The 24,919-nt window shown below is 43.1% G+C and overlaps 1 protein-coding gene across 1 annotated transcript in view; it reads right to left on the bottom strand.

Annotated features, from left to right (window-relative positions):
- CDH13 (cadherin 13) overlaps window positions 1-24,919 on the bottom strand; it is a 1,120,140-nt gene that overhangs the window by 3,268 nt on the left and 1,091,953 nt on the right. Inside the window, exons 12-13 of the mRNA XM_066348214.1 lie at window positions 8,492-8,725; window positions 5,646-5,864 (exon numbers count right to left, since the gene is read on the bottom strand). Of these exons, the coding sequence (XP_066204311.1) occupies window positions 5,646-5,864; window positions 8,492-8,725 (453 nt within the window). The remainder of the gene's footprint in view (window positions 1-5,645; window positions 5,865-8,491; window positions 8,726-24,919) is intronic.

Here is a 24,919-nt window from a genome sequence, read left to right as displayed (position 1 = left end):
GACTGCCTGCCCTATCTGGGTTTGCTGCTTCTGCAGGCTCTCCCTCTGCTCATTACACATTTCACAATAAAGAAAAACAAATTAGTGATATGTTCAACAGCATGGATTGTATAAGTCCATTTTTAGGAAATTCTAGAAAAGACTAGACTATAATGAGGGAAGACAGAGCAACGAGGGTCTGGATTGGGGGAGGGGATCAACAGCAAAGGGGTACAAGGAAACTTGGTCGTGTGTACAACTGCGTCGTTTTCAAAATTCATCAAACTCTATACTTAAAAGTGGGCAAATTTTATGGAATGCAAATAATACCTTAATAAAAAGCAAGAGAATTAAAAGTATTTTTGTTTTCATCTTCAACTCTTTCTTGTGATTGAGGTTACACTTCATCGCCCCCTCCTTCCCAAGATACAGACATTTAATTTTGATACTTGTTAATATGGTTCATCTGATCCATCCTTTTATTGTCTTGCTATTGCTAATTAATTAAGCCTGAGACTATGTTCTAAAAGGTTTTAGGACAATATTCTTCCTCGATCCTGACTGTGGCACACCACACAAAGCCCTACAGAAACCCCCAGACACAGTCGAATGGAGCTGCCAGCTTGCCTAAGACCTTGGAGGCGGCCTAGGGGGAGAATTACGCCTCCCCTCAATGCCATCAACGCGTAATTTAAACAACAAAATTGGCAGTAGAAATAATTTCATTTACATTTTTTATTACTTTCAATGTCATTAATTTTATTCCCTTTATTTTTAGATGTCAAAAAGGGAAGTGCAGCTCTCTCAGTTCACTTCTCATTTGCAATAAAGCCATCGACATTATCATAATAAAATGACATGTTTTTATTATCCTTTTCCATAAGGGAGGCAGTCTAATGGTGAATGCTAGCCTCACTGCTTACTCACATGGGATCTTGGGGTCTTTCTGAGTTTTCTTGTCTATAAAGTAGGATAAAATCAACAGGCTAATGAAGAAAATAAGGGAGAGGCCACAGAATATCAGCATGTTCAGTTAATGCTAGTCTACTTGGATTTGAATATTGTTAATTGAGGGGAGGAGAAAACCCGTTTTTTCTCTTCGTGTTGTATGACGTGATCACTGCAATTTTATGAACAACACTTTAAAGATGTTGGCGCACTTTTTCTGTAAAGGGCCAAATAGCTCCGGCTTTGTGGGTCTTATGGTCTCTGTGGCAATCATTCAACTCTACCATTGTAGCAGAAAACAGCCATAGACAATATGTATATGATGGGCATGGCTGTGTTCTTATAAAACTTGACAAAACCGGGAGTGGGCAGTCTATCTGGTCTTCAGGCTATTGTTTGCAAACTCTTGCTTTAAAGAACCACTAACAGATTCTACCAGATCCCCAAATTCTTCAAGGTCGATGGCTAAATTGGGAAGGTATCTGACCCTCGCACTTTATAATCCAGTTTCAGTGCTTTTAGAACCCCCACCCCACCTTGTTTAATAGTTCAGGCCCTTTTCTTTGTAGCCTCTTGTCAGGGCATGTTAATGTTAACAGCAGCACAGGTGGGATGGCCGCTGACTTCGGCTCCCAGAAGCGTGTGAGTGTTAGGACGCCCATGGCTACTTACTCATGCTAGCTCTCACCCAGTCTCTGCCTTAACTCTCAGGATGCCCTTCACTGTTAGGAAGAACTTCTTGGCTGATTACAGTGGTCCCTCATCTATCCTGGAGGTTAGGTTCCAGAACACCCTGCGATAGGTGAAAATCCGTGAAGTAGCGACCTTATATTTATTTTATTATTTATATATATTTTAAGGCTTTATAAAACCCTTCTCACATTCTTATAAACACTTCCTATGCTCTTAAACACTTTCTACACTCTTAAACCTAAGTAATTTTAACAACATATAAGATGCTATATGCGGGAGATGGAGGAGACTGACACTGTGGTCGCTGAGCCAGTCAGCACCCAGGATATACAGAACACAGTGCTCTGGTTGGTTGCCTCCCATCCATCAGCCAATAGTGTGCCCTGTACAGTTTCACATGGGCAAACTAGCTCAAGCGGAAGTGGGTGTAGCTGCGTTTTCCATACGTGGGAGTCTTTGTCTACTCATCTGCTGTATGCTGTGTATTTTACTTTGATTTAATATTCTTTTAATATATTGTATATTTTAATTAATATTTTTTATATTTTTATATTGTTTTCAATTTTTTAGACTAGAAAATGTTTATTTTACTGCAAAATAATTAAAATAATAAATATATAAAATACCTATATACAGAAAAATCCCGCAATATAGTGAAAAATCCATGATACAAAATTAGATATATACAATTTAAAAATCCATGGCAGGCGTCCCCAAACTAGGGCCTGCGGGCCGCATGCAGCCCCCTGAGGCCATTTATCCGGCCCCCTGCCTCACTTCCGGAAGGGGCACCTCTTTCATTGGTGGTCAGTGAGAGGAGCACTGTATGTGGTGACCCTCCAACGGTCTGAGGGACAGTGAACTGGCCCCCTGTGTAAAAAGTTTTGGGACCCCTGATTATAGTGAGACCGTGAAAAGTGAACTGCGATATGGCGAGGGATGTCTGTATATCTGGCAGGTATCTCTAATGTTCAAATGAACAATATTAAGTAATCTTATGCTTTTTTTTTTACATTTTTTTTAATTTCACTTATTCATTTTAGAGAGAGAAAAAAGAGAGACACACAGAGAGAGAGAGAGAGAGAGAGAGAGAAGGGGGAGGAGCAGGAAGCATCAACTCCCATATGTGCCTTGACCAGGCAAGCCCAGGGTTTCAAACTGGCGACCTCAGCGTTCCAGGCTGACACTTTACCCACTGTGCCACCACAGGTCAGGCTCTTGTGCCTTTTATATAGGGCCAGACTGAGTTGCTTCTTGAAGTCAAACAGGTGAGTGGTAACACTTGCTCTAAACTGTTTTGAGCTGAAAATACCTGCCTTGTGGTGCAAAACATTGGAAGGTCAACCGAGTACCTTTCCAGCTGGGTAGGGAGATTCAGAGCTCCTTTTTGAGGATAGTTTTGGCTTTCCCTGCCGGTGCCCTTACTACAGTGGGACAACTGTACGATGTTAGATAGGATGGAGCTCCATTTAGGCAAGAACAAAAAAACACATTTGATCTCTCAAACATATTATACATGTACCTTTCCTTTCTCAGGGATACTATTTCGAGCACAAAATGAGCATGAGTGCTATAGGAGCTATCAAGCAATGCTGCCTTGGATTAACTGTGCTCTCAGAGCTCAGCAGAGAAGAGTGGAGAGGTGGACAATCTCGGGGAGTCGGCTCATGTATTATTGATACCTATAGGCTAGCAGTCTCCAGTGTAGAGGGCGCAAGAAAGTCCCTTGTTTGTAAGAAGAAAATACTGTCACATTTATTTATATTTCTTTTATTTTGAACAAATAGATTGTCTTAATATTTAATACATGGATTGGTAGTGGCAGATGTGTGTATTATTCGAAAAATATTAGATAAAAATATAGAAACACTGAGTCTGTGTGCTGGAGGCCACTGTCATTTGGGATGTTGGTTCCACAGGTTGGATGGGTCTGAGAATCTGTATTTCAACAAACAAAGGGAGGAAGTTTGTATTTAAAAGTCTCACTATAGGTCTAGAGCAGGTGATAAGTGAGCAGTGTTCTGTGGTGCCTCAGTTCTTCAGAGGGGTGTCATCAAGAATCAGGCTTTGATGTTTTATCACCGGGATTACAGACAGCGATGTGTGAGTGGCTACTCACGATCTTCTCTCTATCTATGCACACACACATAATTATGTACAAACACATGTGCATACATCACACATGTAACACATCTGTGCACAGATAACACATAAGCACAAGCACATATGCACACATGCACACCCAGCATTTTTATTTCTTTATCCAGACTCGGCTATATGTGAATTCCAATTTCTTCTAGAACCCAGTACTGGGCTTGTAGTCTGACTAGTGCTCACTTTGGAAGCTAGTGGAAAACATATTCCAGATGTTTACTGCAATAGAATTGGCTATAGCAGGACACTGTAAATAACCCTAATGTGTCTGCTGATAGAAGGCTACCCGGTGCCATATTCAGGCAATGGGATACGGTCTGGCCGTTAAAACAGATGAACTAGTGCAGGAGTAAACGGTGTCTGGTGGGCCATGGTGTGTTTGCATGGGTCTTAAGCTAAGAATGGTTTTCAGACTTTTAAAGAGTAATAAAACACACATGAACAAAGCAGCAAAAAAACAATAAAAAAAAATGTGATGGAGACCCAATGTGGCCCACAGAACCCAAAATGTTTGCTGCCTGGCCCTTTATGGAGAAAGCTCGCTGACCCCTGAACCAGAACAACACAGATGAATCTTGGAAATGTAATGGAGGGAGGGGAAAAAAGCAAGATGCAGAACACCATGCTCAATAAAATACAAATTACAGAAGGTTTTCCAAACTGCACAAAATAGAACTGTACATGGTGTGTGGGTGTAGTAAAAGTACGAAACAATGCCAGGATACGCGCTAACTCATACAGCTATTGTCTCTGGGGAGAGAGACTAGGAAATCAAACTAGGGAGAGGCACACCTCTACCTGTAACATTTTAGTTCTTGAAGAAAAAGGAAGGAAGAAAGAAAAAAGCAAAAAAGTATAAGAATAAGAGAAAGGAATATATGTTTGTTTATTTCCTCCCTCCCTTCCTTCCTTCCTTCCTCCCTCCCTCCCTCCCTCCCCTCCCTTCCTTCTTTCCTTCCTTCCTTTCTTCCTCCCTTCCATCGTCCAGTGAGACACTTTTCACTACAAAGTCTTTTCCTCCTTGTTCTACCCATGGGATGCTGGCCCAGCACAGTAAATTTCTGATGCTGGAATGTGTGATTTCCTTCTGACACTACTTGCCACTGTCACCAGGATATAATAACTTCTGTTTTTTTTCTAATCACCCATTTTTCACCTCCCCAATTCACAATTATATTAATAACCTTGTCAAAATGTAAATACTGAGGGCCAAAGGCTTTTGAATGGCATTTTCTATAGGTAAATAATTGCTAAAGTTAAAATTGGACTAGTATTCCATAAACAAGGAATATTTGATACACATATCTGTATGTTTTATGCTCACACCGATATTAATAGGTATGATAATTCATTTGTTTAAAACAATGCTTTATTGCATTATAGTAATATAGTCTACCAGTCAGTGAAGAAAATGTGTGAATTACCGGTATATATTTACCTCTTTTCCTGTGACCCAACTGCCATCCCTGAATTCTCATGATTGTTCTTAAAAAGGTATAGTATCTACTTTAACCCCGAGAAAGATTATTCTGCACAGTGCATAGAGAAACAGGGCCCTGGCAGAGCAGCTGACTAATCTGGGCACATTTGTATTAGCTCAAGTTCAGTGGCATTTGCCTGAAGTTTTCTCGTCACCTGGTCTGTAGAGTAGCACAGAGTGCCTTTGTACAATTCCCCAGGTTGGCAGGGCGGTGTTAAGATGCCTTTAAACATTAATTGGAGCACATGTACATGTAACATCTATTATACAGATACAAACTAAAAATCAATGTTTCCTCTAGGATAAGTTATTTTGGGGGGAAGCTATATGGGAAAACGGGCTTTGGCTGTGTTTTCATCCTCGGGCACGCTGTGGGGTTAGGCCAACTTACAAACAAAACTGAAGAGCGAGATGAGCAGGGTTGAGGTCAGGCCAAAGCGCAGGGTCCTCGCCGCGTTGCAGTCCACTTTGAAATTCTTGCAGGAACACACTTGTACCCTGAGCTCCGTGACGTTCGTCATGGGGGGTTTCCCTGAATCTGTCACCATGATGGGCAGCTGGTAGTTGGCTTTGTTCAGATTTTGAAGAAGGCTTACCAGGGCGTGTGTATCTGCGGAGACAGGGGGGACCTTCGTGAGAGAGGGTCAGACCTTTCCAAATGACAGAATGAGAACTCAGAGAACAGGTACTGTACTTTGTTGCATTAGACACCACCAGGGTGTTTAAATTTGCATTCATTAACATCAAATTAAAGTATAAATTCAGTTCAGCGGCACGGGTCACATGTCAAGCGTCTGGCAACTGCACATGGCGGGTGGTACCACACCAGTCAGCCCGGATAGAACATTTCCATCGTCAGGGAAGTCTATGGTTCTGTGTCATTATAATCAATTTCAAGGAGGCCTACTTTTGTGAAAATGATTGAGTATTAAGAACCCCTCCTTGAAAATTTATTATGCCAATAGAGTCATCTTGACAGAGACCACATTCAATATCTAGAAAAAAATGTATATAAAAATCCACTCTCAAATGATCAGATTGTACATCTTATATATATACAATTTTTATTTGTCAATTTTACTTCAACACAGCTGGAAAAACAGAAAAAAATTACCAGCTCAGAGCACTTTCATATAAGAATCCAAATTCAAAAAAATCAAACTAAGTTCTTGGCCCCCCCCCCCCCCCAAATAATCTACTCACTCAATATGTGGGCAGGTCCCTGTGCGCTGCCATGGGCTGGACTCTGCATCTCCATAGTCCTCAGCCCTCAGCCCTAGATGTGAGTGGGATTCCACAGCTCAAAACACAGTGTGGACACGGGGTCCTGAAGCCCACGTTTGGTGGGAATACCTGCCATTCACTAGCCAGGCCTCTGGGCAGTACTCAGAGATGGTCCCCTATCTGGCCACTGCTTTTAGCATCAGGCTATTCTCTTTCCATCACTCAGATGACGAGGGGCTTTTTGCTTGTTTGTCTGTTTGTTTTAAACTGACCCTTGGTGGGCTCAGATGGTGCTAAGAATTCAGAAAAAAAAAATTGGGACAAGAAAACAAATCAAGAAGGCATCGTATCTATTAACTAAAACCAGGAGGGAAAGTAGAGTGTGATGACAGGGCAACAAGAACAGAGGAACTGTTACCCTGACCAGGAGGTCAGGTGGCAGCAGCAGAGGTAACCAGGGTAGAAACTGACCCTGGGGGAATGGCAGCTGACTCACGGCTCCTCCTCCTTCTCCCTCAAGTAGAGGAAAAGCTCATTTTTTCTATTTATTTATTTATTTATTTATTTATTTATTTATTTATTTATGAGAAGCTCTTGAATGAGAAAGTTCCAACTGCAAAGAGCTGGCAAGGATTATTCAAATCAGCTACAGCCACAAACACCAGCGAAGGAGACAGTAACCCCTTGAATAGGAGAAGGGCTGTTTTAATTAAAAATAATCAGAGTAACAAAATCCATTCTTTAGGAAGCAATAAAATAGGCAAACAGGCCAATAAAATCAATAGCAAGAGAAAGGCACTAATAAAATGAGAGGGGAGATAAGGCCACCACAATACATATGAGATTTTTAATAGGAAATTTCATGCACAATTATCCAATCCATTTTCAAAACTTGATAAAATGGGCAATTTCCCATCTCTCTCAAAAATTCTACCACTGATGTCACAATAGGGAGCCTTGACTGGGTCAATGGCAGGAAAAGTTCATTATTGATGACAGAGTGTGTGTTTAATGTGTGACCGGTTCCTGGTTTTATTTCAGAGCAAGGTGAAGTTAGCAGGGAGGAGGGAGAGTGGCGAGGTTCTGTGGAGAGAGGGATACTTCATAATGCAGTACATTGCTGTCTCAGTCTTAATGAGGCTGATGGTAAATGTTGGGCCAAGTTTTGAGTTCTGCCTGCCCACGTGAAAAGACCAGTAGGAAGGGACATTGCTTGTGAGTTTTATAAATGAGGGACAGGATGCATGAAAGAAGATATCATGGTTGCAAGTAAAAGCCAAGGATTTGAAAGAAGAGCCAAGGTCATTACAAAGACTAAGCTGATGGCGAGGAGGTCTGCAGCATGAAATGGAAGCTGGAGGAGTAGAAGTTAAACCTTCTGAAGACTCCTGGACTGGTGCTTCTCTTTTCCTTAGTTTCTCATGAAAGCAAGCACACCAGGGAGAATCTCCCCATTGTGCAGTGAAAGTTAATGTAAACATGTTATTCGAAAGAGGAGAAACAGCTGAGCTGAGACATGCTTAGGGAGAAGTAGAGAGCCCGGCTTTTGAAGGCTGAGGACTGGGTTGGGTGTACAGCATAGAGCTGTACAGTATAGGAGTGGACACACTATGTACATGGTACATAGTATCAAATATTCAGTATAAGGTGTATAATATATGATACACAGCACTGTGTCCTGCGTAGGGTGTAAAGTACACAGTGTACACTATAGAGTGTACAGGACAGGGTGGAGAGTATACTGTGTACAGTACAGAAAAGATGAGAGAGGAAGAAATAGAGAAAGCTTTCATGTTTGCATCATAAGAAACTGATATTTAATATATTTACAAATTGTATTCATTTGCTGGTGGGAAAATGATCAGTATTTATTGTGCAAAACTAACTTGAAACAAACCATTACAGAACACACAGGGAAGCAGGAGAGGAGAAACACTGTGGGGAAAGAAACCAGGTCGGGGACACGAGGCTCAAAGCCACAAGAATAACCACAGAATGCTGAGCTGGACTCACTGTTGATCTTGGAGATCTTCCAGACTTTATCAGGAACAGTTTGTTTATGGATTTCAAATTTGAAAGGATCTGTATTTGGGTGAAGATCCTTATCTGACGCTCCCAGAATGACTACACTGAGGTTTTTGGCATCATCACAGACTTCGGCTACTGTGGGGTAAATGAAGGGAGCGTTGTCATTCACGTCCTCCAGGGTTATCAGCAAGGTTCCAGTGCCCGTAGCAGGAGGGTTGCCTGTGAGGGAAGGGGGACCAGGTTAGTACACAATGGCTTCAATGCAAGAGGGATTTTCCATACTACTTTCCCAATGTGTCCAACACTTTTAGGATGTATAGGAATCAAACAGGACAAACATAGTTTACATATTTATATAAAGTTTAATGGTTTCCAAACCCATTATCTTATGTGATTTTTTTTAAGACTTTATATATTCATTTTAGAGAGGAGAGAGAGAGAAGGGAGGAGAAGTAGGAAGCATCAGCTCCCATATGTGCCTTGACTGGGCAAGCCCAGGGTTTCGAACTGGCAACCTCAGCGTTCCAGGTTGACGCTTTATCCACTGCACCATCACAGGTCAAGCTTATGTGACTTTTGTTGTAAGTTCTTCAGGCTTCATCCTTAGAATGTTGAACTTCTAAAACACAAGTCATACTAACACATAGAAAGTCACTCAAAGAATGCAAATAACAAATGGACTTTTCCTTGCTTACCAAATTCAACCTACTTATGTAAATATCCAAAGCCCTGGCTGGATAGCTCAGTTGGTTAGAATGTTTGATTCCCATTCAGGGCACATACAAAAATCAACCAAAAATGCATAAATAAATGGAACAACAAATCAAATCAATGTTTCTCTTTCTCTCTCTCCTTTCCTGTCTCTCTAAAATCAATCAATAAATACAAATAATTAAAAAAAAATACCCAGGCATTCTCATATGTTGGTGATACAGGAAGGTAGAGATTCTAGGAGGGAAGGCCATGTTTTATGTGGAATAGCTCTATGTTGACTGGGTAGTTGGTTGAAGAGAGAGACCTTTCAGGGTTTTCTGTTGTGAGTAAAAAAAGGGTCTGAAAAAAGTCAAGCGTCTGGCTGGGTCCACGGTGCTGTGGGGGTGGGGGGGGAGGGGCTGGCCAGGCTGGGCAGGCAGCAGAGGACAGATTGAGAAAGGTGGGGAGTTATGAGAAACAAAACCGCTGGCTGGCTCCAGGGCCAGTGGAAGCAATCATAACATAATCGTTGAGCCTTATGCTTAAAGCCTCACTTTCTCAATATTTCAGCTACTTCCTGAAATAGTTTTCATTTCAGAAAACATTATTTTAAGAAGCCCTTATAAGCTCACCTATGCAATAACATCTTCCACTTAAAGAAAAGGCTGTTTAATCTCAATAAGACTCAGCATGATTTCTTTTACCTTTCTCTAAATCCATTTTTAATCATCTATGCATTAGAGATTTGCTCTTGGGACAAAGCATTCATTAATAGTTCCTAATTTTCTGTGAGGAAAGTTAGAGCCAAATTTACAGCCCACAAATAGTAATTTATGGATTTGCCTTATTCCGAAAGGATTTGATGCACTTCTAAAATTATAGTCCTCTAATTTTATGCACTCATACTGACCTAATGCCTGGCCCATTTTATTTTCACTGAAAATAAATGTCCTCATTTGCACTGAACCAAATTTACAAGCTTAATTTTGTTTTATCTTACCCTATGTTAATTTTTTGAAATGCACATTAAGTTTAGAGTCAGGTTAAGTAGCGCAGGGCGGTGGGCGGGAGGTGAGTATCTGAGCCCAGAGCAAGGGTGTGCAGCACGAGACCAGACCTGCTGCGGCTGCGACAGGTTCTGTAGGTAAATAAAAGAGCCCCTTTTCACTTCAGGCAGGTTATTATTTAAAGGGACAGTGAAAGGATGTGTAGGCAAAGTGACCCCTGTGCAGGTGACAGCGAAACAAAAGGGGACGGTTTTCTGCATCAGGGATGAAGGACACCCTGTTGCTGAGGAGCTGGTTTCTTTCTTTTTCTTTTTTTTTGTATTTTTCTGAAGCTGGAAACGGGGAGAGACAGTCAGACAGACTCCCGCATGCGCCCGACCGGGATCCACCCGGCACGCCCACCAGGGGCACGCTCTGCCCACCAGGGGGCGTCGCTCTGCCGCGACCAGAGCCACTCTAGCGCCTGGGGCAGAGGCCAAGGAGCCATCCCCAGCGCCCGGGCCATCTTTGCTCCAATGGAGCCTCGGCTGCGGGAGGGGAAGAGAGAGACAGAGAGGAAGGAGGGGAAGGAGGGGGGGGGGGTGGAGAAGCAAATGGGCGCTTCTCCTATGTGCCCTGGCCGGGAATCGAACCCGGGTCCCCCGCACGCCAGGCTGACGCTCTACCACTGAGCCAACCGGCCAGGGCCAAGGAGCCGGTTTCAAGTGGCTTCTCCGGTTTTACTGTCTGCAGCTGCGCCCACAGAGGTGCGGGCAGAAAGCCTGGGCCCTCAGCAGAACCTGAAGAAGTCATGAGGAACCGTCTTGTGACAGCCTCCCAGGGGACTTAGGGAGGCAAATGGGAGACGGACCATAGCAGCTTCTCACAAGCTTCCTGTGCCCACAATTCCAGGAGGATCACAAGACATTCTGCTGGGACTCAAATTGGCTGTGGCTCAGCCTTCGCTCCTGGCCTGTGTGGATACACACAAAATCAATGGGCACCATGGGACTGTTCCCTACTGCAGGGCGTACGGGAGAACAGTGAGGAGATGAGGCTGGAGATGTCTGGTAGGGTATGGGTCCCCGACTGGCATGACAAGCTGCTTGTCCTAATTTCACGAACTGCCACTGGAGGCTTTTCAGAAAGGCAGTGAAACAATCTGATCTGACTTTTAGAAACACATGACGGGATTGACAGGAGATGCTGGACACTGAAGACCAGTCATGGATGGAGACATGATGTGGGCATTTGGATGGGAAAGAAATGTCTCTCCTTGGTGGCTAGGCGCTCAGGTGGGGCTGCCGGGAGGAGAGAGGAAGGTAGCGGGGAGCGGAAAGACGAGTTCAGCTTTGATTGTGCTAACAACCCCGTATTCGGTGCAGCCGTGCACAGGTACACAGAGCTTAGGAGCAGTGCCAGAGCTGAGATAGTAACGGGGGGCATTTGCCAAGATAGGTGCTTTGGAAACCCTTCTAGCAAGTTAGTTCACCCAAGGGGAAAATACAGAATAACAGAGGGGTGGAGACAGAAGTCCCCAAGTTAAAGATCGTTTGCAGTAGACACAGGGGAGAAGGACCAGAAGAGGAGGCGATGTGCTATGATGCCCAAAAGATTAAGGAGTAAAGGGAAGCAATGGGCTCTGGCAAGGAGAAGGTTATTGGTGACTTTTGCAGGAGAGGCTCCCATTTGTGGGGAGGAAGCCACCTTGAGAGAAGCTGAGCAGTGAGTCGAGAAGCAGTGAGAACAGACTCTTTAATGGGGCTGGTGGAACTATAAATATTGATATATCAACACCCAAAGACTGTTCCAGAGTAAACATCCAAATAAGTATCTGCTAAGATAGGAATACAAACGCAATTAATCATCAGAATGACGGCTGTTTCTAATGGTGGCATCTCATCCACTTTTGTCAGAGCAAGACCTCAAAGGAAAAGCATAATTACATTGAAGTTGGTTATCCAGTGTCAGTTTTAGCCATTTGGTTGAATTTTTTTTATTGAAAAATTATTTTTTCTCTTTTTATTAAACTAATTGACTGTCTCAGAGGACGCCAGCATATATTTCTTCACTCTGAATATATTATGAAAGTCATTTGGCAGAATGGATGAGAAGGCATTACTCGTATCTGAAAAACGGCCGTAAGAATCGGCCTTTTGTGAACTTAATTATACTACTGTCTACAATTCCCCATGTGTTATTTCCAGGCCAGCCTGGTGATGTCTTTTTCTGAACTCAAATAAAATGAGATTTTTTTTCATTGATAAGGTAACGAGTGAGTTCTCAAAATCCCCAGGGAAAGAGCGTCTCCCAGTTCATATGCACAGGATGGAGAAAAATCACCATCCAAAATTCAAATGTAATTCAACATGTAATGGTTCTTCCCAAGCCCATGTTGCTCCAATTGTCCCGGGGCCCCAAGAAATACTGGAGATTCTAGGTGTTCCTTGGCACCCAGCAAAACCCCTCACACCTTCCTTCCCCCTCCCATTGGCACCCCCCCCCCCCGGGGCTGCTCTGCATAACCAAATGTCAGAACCAAAGCATGGCTGGGACTGTGCCCTCCTTCATCAATTCTTATTTCAATAGGAAAAAAAAAGCCCCAGTTTGAGCAAAACTCCTGAGATATGGAGCTAGAACCATACTTTAAGGGTCCTAAAAAGCCCAACCTCCAAACACGTGGAGAGGCCGCTTTGTGTTTGCAGGAGTTTTCATCTTTACAGGGTTAGAAGATGCAGGGCCTCTGAGAGAGCAACCATCCCTATCAGTGCCTCTGAAACGGAATGGGAGGTGGGCTCCCCTTTGGGAATCTGATGATGGTCATGGCCCTCCCTCCTGAGAAAAGCACCTACATTAGCACTTGCAGGGGGCCAGTCAGCAGACACTGGAAGGGCAGCCACGGGCTCCGTGCAAGTTCAGAATAGCTGATCCGGGACACCATTGTTTTAGATGTGGTGAGGATGAGGGCTGGAGAGATTTAGGATGGGCTCCAATGAACTAGGTGAGTCTCAGGCCTTCTTCTCTAGAGTCAGCCTATATTATAGGTAGATTCTTTAGGCTCTTATTTCAACCATGAAAAAACCCTAAAATTCCAAAACCATGACTTGGAGTTTTTATTATTTTAATCTTCTTTCCTATGAGCTACTTTTTATCGTGGTAAATTATACATAACAAAATTTACCTTCTTAACCATGTTTAAGTGCACAGTTCAGTGGCATTAAGTACATTCACATTGTTGTGCAACCACCACCACGATCCGTCTTGTGAGTTTTTCATCTTTTCCAGCCTGTACTCATCCAATAACTCCCTGTCCCCCCAGCCTTCAGATGCTGGTGGATTATTTATTCTGTCTCTAGCTCTCATGCTGCCAAACAATGGGAAGAAATGGGGGAAATGGTCACCATTTCTTTTCTATGGATGTGGATGACGGAGTCGGTCCCATTTAGAGGACTGTGACCTTAAGACCACAGAAGTGCTTTGACTTCCTGAAGTTGGCAGCCTGCCAGGGTCTTCCCAGCTGCCTCTTGCTCCAGTTTCTGGCTTTGTCACTCCCGCTCAACACTAACATCTTATAATGCCTCTCAGCATGCTACATGACCAAGGCAGGACCAAACTGATCCCACTGCTTGAGGCAGGGACACAGAGAGACAGGAACACAGAGCTGCTCCTTTATGTGCTCTGACCAGGGAATTAAACCCAGCAACCTCCGTGCTCTAGGATGACGCTCTAACCAACCACACTACCCAGCTGGGGCTTAATTTTTATTGATTTTTAGAGAGGCAGCGAGAGGAAGGGAGAAAGAGGGGAGGGGGAAGGGAAATATTTGTTGTTCCATTCAGTCATGCATTCCCTGGTTGCTTCCTGTGTGTGCCCTGACTGGGGATTGAAGCTGCCACCTTGATGTTTCAGGAAGACGCTCTAAAATGACTCAGCCGCTGGCCAGGGCCACTGCTTTAGTTTGAACCCAGACAATTTCACTTGGATTGTTTTACTTTGAGCTGTGATAACTGCCCGTGAGATGGTCTAGCTGGCAGCCTGAGCTGGGCACCTGTTGATAGCCAGGCTATGCCCTTGGTCTGGCTGGTTTACTATTTTACACGTGGACATTTGTGCTCTTAAGTTTATTTGGGGCAGAGTTGTGCATTTTCGATGAGAAGCAGGATCATATAACTAACAAAAGTTGAGGATTTCTGTAGAGAAACGGAGCACCTGCTATTATTCAGAGTAGGGTAAGTCCAAGCAAACCAGATAGGTTGCTGTTTTGAGCACTTGGGTTCCTACTTTCTAGTCTTCGCCCATTTCCCAGAAGAGGAGGCTGGGACTGAGACAGACTAAGTAACTCGCCCCAGGCTACTGTCCTAGGATCACTGGTTTGAGAGCTGTGGCCTGAAGACACAGTGTTCCCTTGCCTGCTGAATGGGCACTCCAGAAAACCAACGGGACGATTGGTGATTGTGACACAACCTGCCACCTGAGCCAGACCACAGGGCACAGGTTTTATTATTTTGGCGCTTGCGGTTGGCATCAAGTGTTGGTGGAGAGGGTATAAAGCGGCCTTCCATATTTTCCTTATTGACATGACCAACAGTAGATTGCTTTCTGTGGAAGGCCTCTGGAGCTGAAGTGAGCACCCAGAGGAACAGGTGTAGCACACAGGTTTCCTGGCACTGCTGTGATGGTGTGAGTGTGCATGTAAGGAGAAATAGGGCCTCTTTTTTAAATCATAGAAAGTTTATTTCATTCAGAGTTCTGACCAAACAGGAGTTCCACTTAGTGAAGAATACCTGAGATTTTTCTGATAGGTTCTATTATTCAGGAGGAAAAAAAAGAAAATCTTGTCAGTAAGAGAGACAATTAAAAGCAGTGTGATCCTAATTAGAAAAAGATATGTGATTAGAAAAAGACGAGAAAAAAATATAGCAAAGCTTAAATAGTGTTTAGCTCTCCAGGTAATTAACATTAAAATAATACTTTTCTCACTTTAATTTTCTTTACAATAACCATGATTACCATAATATTAGAAACAGAAATGTAAACTCAAAAGTTACACAGGGATTTAGAAATATATTTTTCCAATTCTATTTTACTTTCTTGTCTCTCTTTTATTTGCTTTTTACAATGAATGGATATTGAGTAAATTTACAGAGTTGTGTAACTATTGCTACTATCTAATTTTAGAACATTTTTATCAACCCCCCCAACCCCCCTCTGACCCCCCAAAACACCTTGGGTCTATTTGTACTAACTCTCCTTACCTACTTCGAGTCCTAGGCAACCACTAATCTGCTCTTTTTCTCTACTGATTTGTGTTTCCTGGGGATTTCTATAAATGGAGTCATATAATGTATGGCCTTTTGTCTCTGTCTTCTTTTACTCAGCATAGTGTCTCTGAGGTTCATCCATGCTGTAGCATGATCTGTACCCCACTCCTTTTTCATGGCTAAATAGTACTCCCTTCTATGAAGAGACCACGTGTTGTTTATCAATTCACTAGGTGACAGACATTTGGGTTGCTTCCATTTTTTATCTGTTATGAACAATGCTGTTATACACACCTGCATACAAGGGACCAGATTTTCACAAGCTGCAATGTCCCTAGACTAGTAAGGTAAGACTTCAAATGCATCTCATCAAGACAAGTGCCCTCAGAAGGATAGGGTCCCTGGCCTTGCCACTCCTGGGTGGGCTGGCTTCAGATGCAGAGAGGGTCAGGATCTCCACAAGAATTTTCTGAAGCCAGCTCTGAGAAGTCCAGGAAAGTAGTAGATTTTTCTGGTCACTAGTCCCACATCTTTCCTGAACTGGGCTTAGGGGCATGCAGCATGTGTCTGTTCTTGGGAATCATGAGTACAAGTGGTCTGATGTGGGGAACTGTGTGCAAAGTGAGGTTGCCTGTGTGAAAAGTAAAATGCAGGAGGGAGAGAGGGATGGAGAAGGGGGGGAAACAGGAAGCTCATTTCTGAGTTCCACGGGCTCCAGGCAGTGGGACAGTCCCCCGTGCTGGTTGTGGAAGAGCTGCTCGCCAGGCTTTTGAATCAATTTAGTTTGGTTTGAAAAAGCTAATGGCATTTTACTTTTTCTATACATGTAATCATCCACATTTATATTTCCCTACTTTTCCATTTCTATCTTGCCCCTGTGATGGGAGTACATAATGACTATGTCTATATTCCAGTCCTCCTTTACTTCCCTTGGAGGAGAAAAGAAGTGAGTCCGTGACAGGATCTGTGGAACTGGGGCTCAGAGCAGGGAGTCCACACTAGGGACAAGGAGAAAGACCTCCAGATGGTGTCTCAAGAAAGAGTGAGGCTCAACATCTGGGAGGAAAATCAGATGGTGGGCTGATTTAAGAGGAGCCAAAGTTCCCATGCGGGCACTGAGCAAAGAAGAGGCACCACAACTTGATGAGAGGGCATGGCGACCCCCAGGCTGCTGAGTTCCCGCTGTGCTCTGGGCATCTGTTGAGCCTTCAACAAACAGCTGTCAGCAAATAGTGCAGATCTTTTACTTCAAAAGTACAGGGCTCTTTTGCTTAAAAGTGAGGGTGGACCAGGGTTCTTCTCTATATGGTCATCCTTCGTATAGTTTTGCTCACCCCTGTGTTCTGTTTACTATGGCTTTTTAATACTGTATTTTACAAAAAATTTTGGCATTTTACCCCAAAGCCAAGGATCTTGTTACTTTGGGATTCGCAAGCATTTTAACAGATTAAATTTATTGAGGTGACATTTGCTCATGAGTTTATATAAGTTTCAAGTGTACAGTTTGTAATACATCCTCTGCATATTGCATTGTGTGCTCACCACCCAAAGTCTAGTCTTCTTCCATCACCACGTATTTGACCTCCTTTACCCTCTTCAACCTTCCCCTCTTCCCCTCTTGTAACCACCATGCTGCTGTCTGCGTCTGTGAGTTTGTTTGTTTTGCTTGTTGCTTTCTGTTTTATGTCCCCCATATGAGTGAAGCTCTTGTCCTACAACTCAGCCATAAGAAAAGGTGAAATACTGTCATTCGTGAAAACATGGATGCATCTTGTGAGCGTCACACTAAATAAAAGAAGTCAGACGAAAAAGCAAGCCGTTTTTTTTTTTTTTTTTTAGAATTGCTTTGTTAATAAAGATATCGCCAATTCCATTTTATATGTTGAAAAAATTTATTTTAAAAACCTGGTAGAAAATAGCTTTGCAAAATATAATGTCAGCTTTCCAAGTGTAATGCTTGATGTAGAACTGAAGCAATTATTCACAGAATTGGACTCAAAAATTCTTTTAGAGGAGATAATAATCTGAAACATTAGATCGTTTGAAAAAAGTCAACTCCTTGGCTTTTTGGTTTCCATTTTGCCAACTATGGAGAGAAGGAAAAGAAGAGGGAAGGGCCTATAGGGCGGTCATGTTTAAACGGGAAAGCTCCATTTTATTCATTCAGTCAACAGTCATTTATGGGGCCTCTGCTCTGTGCTCTGGTTGGATATGTAGAAAAATCAAGGGCACAGGGTACCTACTGTTGAAACTAATGGTGTGGCAGGAACAGATACGTCACCAGATGCAAAATAGCACTGGACGTACAGGAAGAGATATGGGGATTAAATGTCATGGGGGCTGTGGCATGGAGTAATTAACCACCTGGGGACAGATAGGAAGGATTCACGAAGAGATGGCATTTGAGTGTGCTAGAAGTGAGAATGCTTTGTGGAGAGAGGGAAGGCTGTTCCCTCTATTTTGTGGGAAGAAGGTCAAAGACTTTTAAGCAGAAGAATGATAAAAGCAGTGGGCACTGGAGGCATGGAAACGAATAAACTTGAGTGAGGAGAAAGGACACAGGAAGACCAGCTGGCAGGCCGGAGCAGTGATAGGGACCCACAATGAGGTTCAAGGTGAGAGCAGTTGGAATGCGGGAGCGGAGGCTGGATTCAGGAGGCTGAACTGACAGCCAGGATTGGATTGGGGGTGATGGGTAGGTAGGGGATTGGGTTCTAGCTTGGGCACTGTGCAGTTGGTGATGTTATTGCCTGAACTGGGGAATAGGGAATACAGAGGAAGACCAGCTGACAGACACCTTGGCAGAAGGAACTGAACTGGCATAGATGGGCATTGTAGACAGCATTTTAATGTTCAAATCAGTTTCTTTTCCCAATGGGTGTCTGAAAACATGTTTAAGATGGCTGATTTGGCTGATCAATGTGGAAATGTCCTGCTGGTAGGTAGATGAATGTTGGCTTAAATCTCTCCACTGAGACAGGCAAGCTCCATGAATTGATGCCAACATACAAGGTGGCATTTTCTGGCTAATTTTCTGATTTAGAGATCTAGTCTGAGTGAAGGGCTCTGCGCCCCACTTCTTCCCATGAAAAATGCTCAGACCACCAAAAGGGGGGTCATCAAATGGCCTTTCGTACTTTTCCTTGGATATTGATGATTTTGTAATAATACATTTAGAAAATCAGTCCATAAGTTCAAGTCAGGTGGCTTAAATATTTGTTAGGTGTTGTTGGGCAAATGAGTTTGTAAAATCTGTATTTTCTGGTTTTGCTTACTTTTATTGTTAAAAATGGCACTGTCCACGTGAATGGCCATTGCCCAGGTGATACGGTTAATTACCTTCATGCTTGGGAAGGGGCTTGGTTATGCTAATATGTGCTGGAGGAGGGGCTTTTGCGCCAAAACGTTTTAAAAGAGGAGCTAGGAGGCCATTTTGGAGGAGACCACATTGTTGCAGGGCAGGGAGGCCACGTGGTGGTTGGAGAGAAAGCAGCAAGATGGAGGCATGCTGACGGGGAACAGAGGTGAGGAGCTTTGTAAGCTCCGCTGAACTGGTGAAGGCCTTTGATTCTAGGAAAAGTCAGATGAGTCAGAGGCTTTGTGAGCGTTGAATGAGTGGGTTTTGGTGACTGTGTATTTGTTTTTACTTGCCGGCTGAGTGCAAGGCTAGAAATAAAGAAAATGGCCCACCAGTTCTTCCATTGTTTCTCTAGGATCTATCGAATCTATTGTGAACCTGCACGGGCCAGGCGGCTGTGACCGAGGCCGTAACTACTGGACTTACAGGTGTTTACTAGGTACCAGGAATTTTGTATTCATGATTTCCAGACCTTATAACAACCCAGCGGGCAGGTGGCATTGTCCTCGCTCTGCAAATGGAGAAACTGAGGCTGAGAGAGCATCAGTCACACACCTAGGGCGGCTCAGCTAAGTTGGGGGGCTGGCTCATTTCGAGGTGTAGCAGGGCAGCGGGCCCCCACTCTGCCTCGAGGCCGCACGTGCAGACTGTGATGGCCCTGATCTCAGCCTCTCTGCTACCAGATCTCCCATTCTTTTATTGGGCCGTTTTGTCAGTGACAAAACTGTGGCTAGTATTTTCAATGTGATTGATATTTTACTGATACTTGAAGTAACAAGGAATGATGGCTGAGTCTTCCATTTATTTTTCTTCCTCAATTACTATAACAGCTGAGATAAGGGGTGTTAAACTGGCTTAATTGGGTTGCCATCATAAGTAATGGCTTGGTTTTATCCAAACTAGCGTCTTTTAAGTAGCATTAATCTAAATAATCTTACTACATCCTCTATGCAGTTTAGAGCTTGGTTGATCTACAAAAAAGAGAAAGGCCATAAATTGAAGCCTCTTTGCAAAGTTCACATCCCCTGGTATCCCCAGTTTGGGGCCATTGCTATTTAGTATTTCAATAGTCATTTTATAAGGTGGGGGATGACTATTTGTCTTTCAATCAATCTAAATGTACTTTGCACAATATTTCAATTGTGAATCGGCTGGCATTATCAGAACATCTATCACACAGAGACTGAGGGAAAAGACAGGTTGGGACATGATAGATCTCAGCCTATGAAAAATCATTATCTTGGTCTAGTCCACTTTAGTTTTACAGCTGTTGTGCTTGCTTCTCTATCTGCGTCTTTTTGGTAACCCACACCGCATTTTTTTTTTTTTTTTTTTACAGAGACAGAGAGAAAGAGTCAGAGAGAGGGATAGACAGGGACAGACAGACAGGAATGGAGAGATGAGAAGCATCAATCATTATTTTTTCATTGCGCGTTGCAACACCTTAATTGTTCATTGATTGCTTTCTCATACGTGCCTTGACTGCGGGCCTTCAGCAGACTGAGTAACCCCTTGCTCAAACCAGATAAGCCCGTGCTCAAGCTGGAGACCTCGGGGGTCTCAAACCTGGGTCTTCCACATCCCAGTCCGACGCTCTATCCACTGCGCCACCGCCTGGTCAGGCCATACCGCATTTTTTACTGACAGACTCAAACATATTTTATACAAGTTGCTAAAGTCATAAAAATGTGCTGCTGAATTTAGCGATAATTGGTCTTGTTTGCTTGCTCTCATTTCTTTATTGTTTCAAATGAAAATAGACGGGGAATGCGACACTTTTGATACGCATATAAAGACTTCATATGGACTCTAGAGAGTGTATAGGTTTCCTGGTTCAAAGCATCTCATATACACTGAGCCTTTGGAAGAACTACAAGAAATATATATATATATATTTCCTTTTTCTTTAAATTCTGCATAGCGTGGGTGCTCGACTTATCTGAGGCCAAATATTGTCTTTGGTGTTCGGAGTCACAATTCAGACCTTCTCTGCAGGCACAAGGCATTCAATAATAATTGTGGAAAGCTGAACCCTATATAATTTCAGAACAGGAGGAGGGAAAGATGAGGTTAGCAGCGAGAAGGGGCAGGGAGACCAGCCTAATAGAATCCTGAGCAAAAGGCGCTAAGCCAGGAGGCAGCCACCAGCTCTGCCTTCCTGCCTGTGACCGTCCCCCTTGGGATTCCAGAACTCTTAGGAGAAATTGCTTGTGACGGTTCACAGCCCATGAGACAGTGAGGCTAACATTTGACCTTTTGGGTGATTACCTGAGCAGGCGATCTTCACACCAGGATTTGCCCCGTACTAATTGCTGCTGCTTTGTCCTCTTGTTAGGATCCCCAAAGGGATTCCATTTTATTACATTCCCGAATGTTCTCTCTCCATCTCGGTATTTTTCTTAATGGTTATTATTCCCCCCACCCCCCTTTTAAAAGGTAGGCCGGCAATTCTGTGTTCATTGAAGGCTTTAATAGAAGCATTCCTGTACTGAAGGCACTATCTTAACCTTTTCAGAAACTCTGGACCACAGAAGGTAAATGATGATATTCATTGCTAAAGACAAAATGCTTGCCAACATTAAAGGTCATACCTTATTAATCTATAGGATTAGAGGCTTTACTCTTCCAATCATTTAACTATAGCCAGTCCTGCTTTAGCAACACAAAAGCATTTCAGTTATAATGAAACAGTGGTGTTAGGTAATTTGTAGCTCATTAAAATTGATAACAGTTTATGAAAAATGCCTTGTATATCCTTGAGTCTTCTGCAGGTTACAGTTTAGCTTCTATCCGCAGGGAGGGGCTAATGTGCCTTTTTGTCGACAAACCCTCTACAACCCAGGCGTTATCAATATTATTATGAAGTGTGATTCTAGAATCTATCTAGGCTAGCTCTGGGGTCCCAAGGTCCAAAGGGCTTTTTATTTCTCTTAAACCCAGAACAGGTTTTCAGCCCTTCGTCCAACTGCCCCTGTGCAGCTACCATTCTGATCTCACAGCTTCTAGTCTCTAGAGGTTCCTGGGAGAAAATTCTCTTCTGGTGCTGCTTTACCGTTGTTCTGAACTGGCTTGCTAGATCTGCTGTTTAACAAGTTAGGACGGTGTGCATCTGCCTCCGTAGGACTGCAGAGTGCAGGCTTGGCTTTGTTCTCTCTGCAGACCTCCTCTCGAGAGCTCACCTTTTCTGGCCCATCAGCAGTGGAGGACTGTGCTTCCTGAGAATGATAAGACGCTGAGAATCTATCTCTAGGGTAAATGGTACTTAGGGAATACATGCATGGTTGCAGTCTTCCTGAGGAAGGCACAGTGGACCAGGTACATGCTCTCTGTGTAGTGATTATTTTTGTTACGTTTTTATTGAAATATAGAAATGCTAATGTTTCCATTAATACATAGCTTGAAGAATTTTCAGAGTCTGAATACACCCACATAATCCAATATTACAAGATCAAGAAACCCCTCCTCAAAGCTTCTTCTGAAGGCCAGTATGCAACATAAGTCAAACTCATTGGCACAGCATACGGGGCATCTCATGACCTGCTAGATATGTGAGCACCTGCGCTAAGTCAGGCATCGTGATACGAGCTGGGCATTCAACACAAGACCTATTCTAACCTTAGAATAGTCAGGTGCCTTCCTGCTTCTCTGCCCTCATCTCTGGGCACATGGAGCCTCCAGTAATGCTGACCAAATTTTCAGTGTTCCACGTATCCATATTCTTTCAGGCTCCTATTAGAATGACTTACCAACTTATCAACTTATCCTTTACCACTCACTCCATTTAGAGATCCCCTCAACCAAGATGTTCCCGGGACCATCCCTGAGGCTGGACCAGGGGTCCCTCTGGGCTTAGTTCCATCAGAACAGTTTTGATAGCCTACCACAATCTTTTGTTCACTAAGGTAATTCTCCAAATAACTCATTATCTCACAAGACCATGTATTATTTATCTTGGAGTTTCCAGGACCCAGCAGCTGTGTTCCATTCTCTGTGGATGGATGTCTGGCTGCTACATCACCACATCAATTTCCTCCTCAACAGTTTATGAGATCTTTCAGTTGCTTGTTCTAGCAAATGACTTGTCTGGATTATGAGATGCTTTTAAGATATGGCTTTTCCACATCTATTGAAATAAATGGTCTATATATTCACTCACAGTGGATACACCTTTCCTCTTTCCATTTCTCGCTTCCCATGGCATACTCCTTCCTCGTTTTGATTCCTCTTCTCTATACTCTCAGTCATCTCCACTTCCTGACCCTGCCACTTATCCAAAACCTTCCTGTCTTTCAAAGCTAACTCAAAGGTTGACTTCATTGAAGCCATCTCTGCCTATTGTCTGCCACACTGATGCCTTACTTCTTAGACATGTGCTTTCCAATTTGGTCTGTGTGTGAGTACCCAGGCTGTAGAGATGAGGACTGAGAATTCTTAGTTCACACATTACTGAGGATAATGAAGGGTGCACATAAAGAACCCTATAACTATTCATTTTGATGTATAGGACTCAAAACTGAATTTTCAGCTTTGAACACCTGGCTTTTAGGAATAATAGGGAGAGCAGAACTTCTTTTGTGCTTGAGACAATAGATCTCTCGGCTTAGCATACCACCAAAACAACTCTGATACCCTATCTCAGCCAATGGCAAACGCTGTTAGCTTTGTGTCCAAACCACATAGAATATACTCACAATCTGATCCCTTTTCATCCCTCCTTCATTCTTGGTCTAAGCCACCATCTTGCCTAAATTATCATCAGTATCATCAGTCACCTGTGCGGTCTCCCTACTTCTGCCAATTGTCCTCTACATCTGATCTCAACAGAGCAACAGACCGATCATGGCACTTTGAACTCTACTCAGAACTTGGCTGTGGTGTTGCTTTTCACACAAAGTACACAACCCTACGTGACCTGCCTCCCCATGCCCCTCGTGTATCCTCCAGTCTTTCTGCTCCAGTTTTTTTTTTTTCATGTTTTTACTCAAATGTCACTTATTCACTGAGGCTCTCCAGGGCTGCCTGGTTAAAATTAGAGCATCCTGACATCTGTTCTCTCTTTTTTCTGTTTCTCTGTTTTATACATAAAGAGTATGCTTTCATTTTCCAAAAGAAGTATATTATGTAGTTTACTCATCTTTCCCTTTGTCCCAAATCAGGCCAGCTGCATGAGGACAGTCAGTCCTGTTTGTTCACTGCCATAGCTCCAGCACCTAGAATGGTATCTGGCACAAAGACTTTGATTATTAGCTTTTGAATGAAGAGCAACTGTTTTGTGATTATGAAGCTATGATCCAAGTCCACCTGATACAGTAGCATAATAGAATAGTACAGTGGTACCTTGAGATACGAACAGAGCAACATACAAATTTTTTTTTTGATACGAGCTGCGACTCAGTCCATATTTTTGTTTGAGATCCGAGCAAAATTCTGAGATATGAGTTGTGATTCAGGAAGCTGCCGCTAGTTGGCGTGTTGGCGCACGGGTCCAGTATCGGCAGTTTGATATACGAGTTGACTGACTTACGAGCTTGGTTGCAGAACGAATTAAATTCGTATCTCAAGGTACCACTGTATATGCTTTCCATGGCAGCATAACATAATGGGATAAAAGCTGTGGGAACAATTTCATCATCAGGGTTGGTGGTGCCATCTGGGACTTTCAACTTGCATTAAAAGACCCTTCCCTGCAGATAAGAGCATGAAACCAAGATGAAAGATCATTCTTATCAAGATACTGGTGGTGTATTTTTCAGAACTAGAACAGATGTCCCAAAAATTTGTATAGAATCACAAAAGACCCTGAATAGTCAGTCATAGCAGTCTTGAGAAAGAAGAACAAAGTTGGAGGAATCATGCTACCTGATATCAAATTATACTAAAGGATATAGTAATCAAAACAGCATGGTACTGGCATAACAACAGAAATGTAGATCAGTGAAACACAACAGAGAGCCCAGAAATAAACCCACATCTTTATGGTCAATTAATATATGACAAAGAAGGCAAGAACATACAATGGGGTAAAGATAGTCTATTTAATACATGATGTTGAGAAAATTGGACAGATACATGCAAAAAAATGAAACTAGACCACCTTCTAACACCATAAACAAGA

The sequence above is a fragment of the Saccopteryx leptura genome, chromosome 9 (genome assembly GCF_036850995.1).
Source record: "Saccopteryx leptura isolate mSacLep1 chromosome 9, mSacLep1_pri_phased_curated, whole genome shotgun sequence".
NCBI lineage: Eukaryota > Metazoa > Chordata > Mammalia > Chiroptera > Emballonuridae > Saccopteryx > Saccopteryx leptura.
This window is presented reverse-complemented; position numbering and strand designations above follow the sequence as displayed.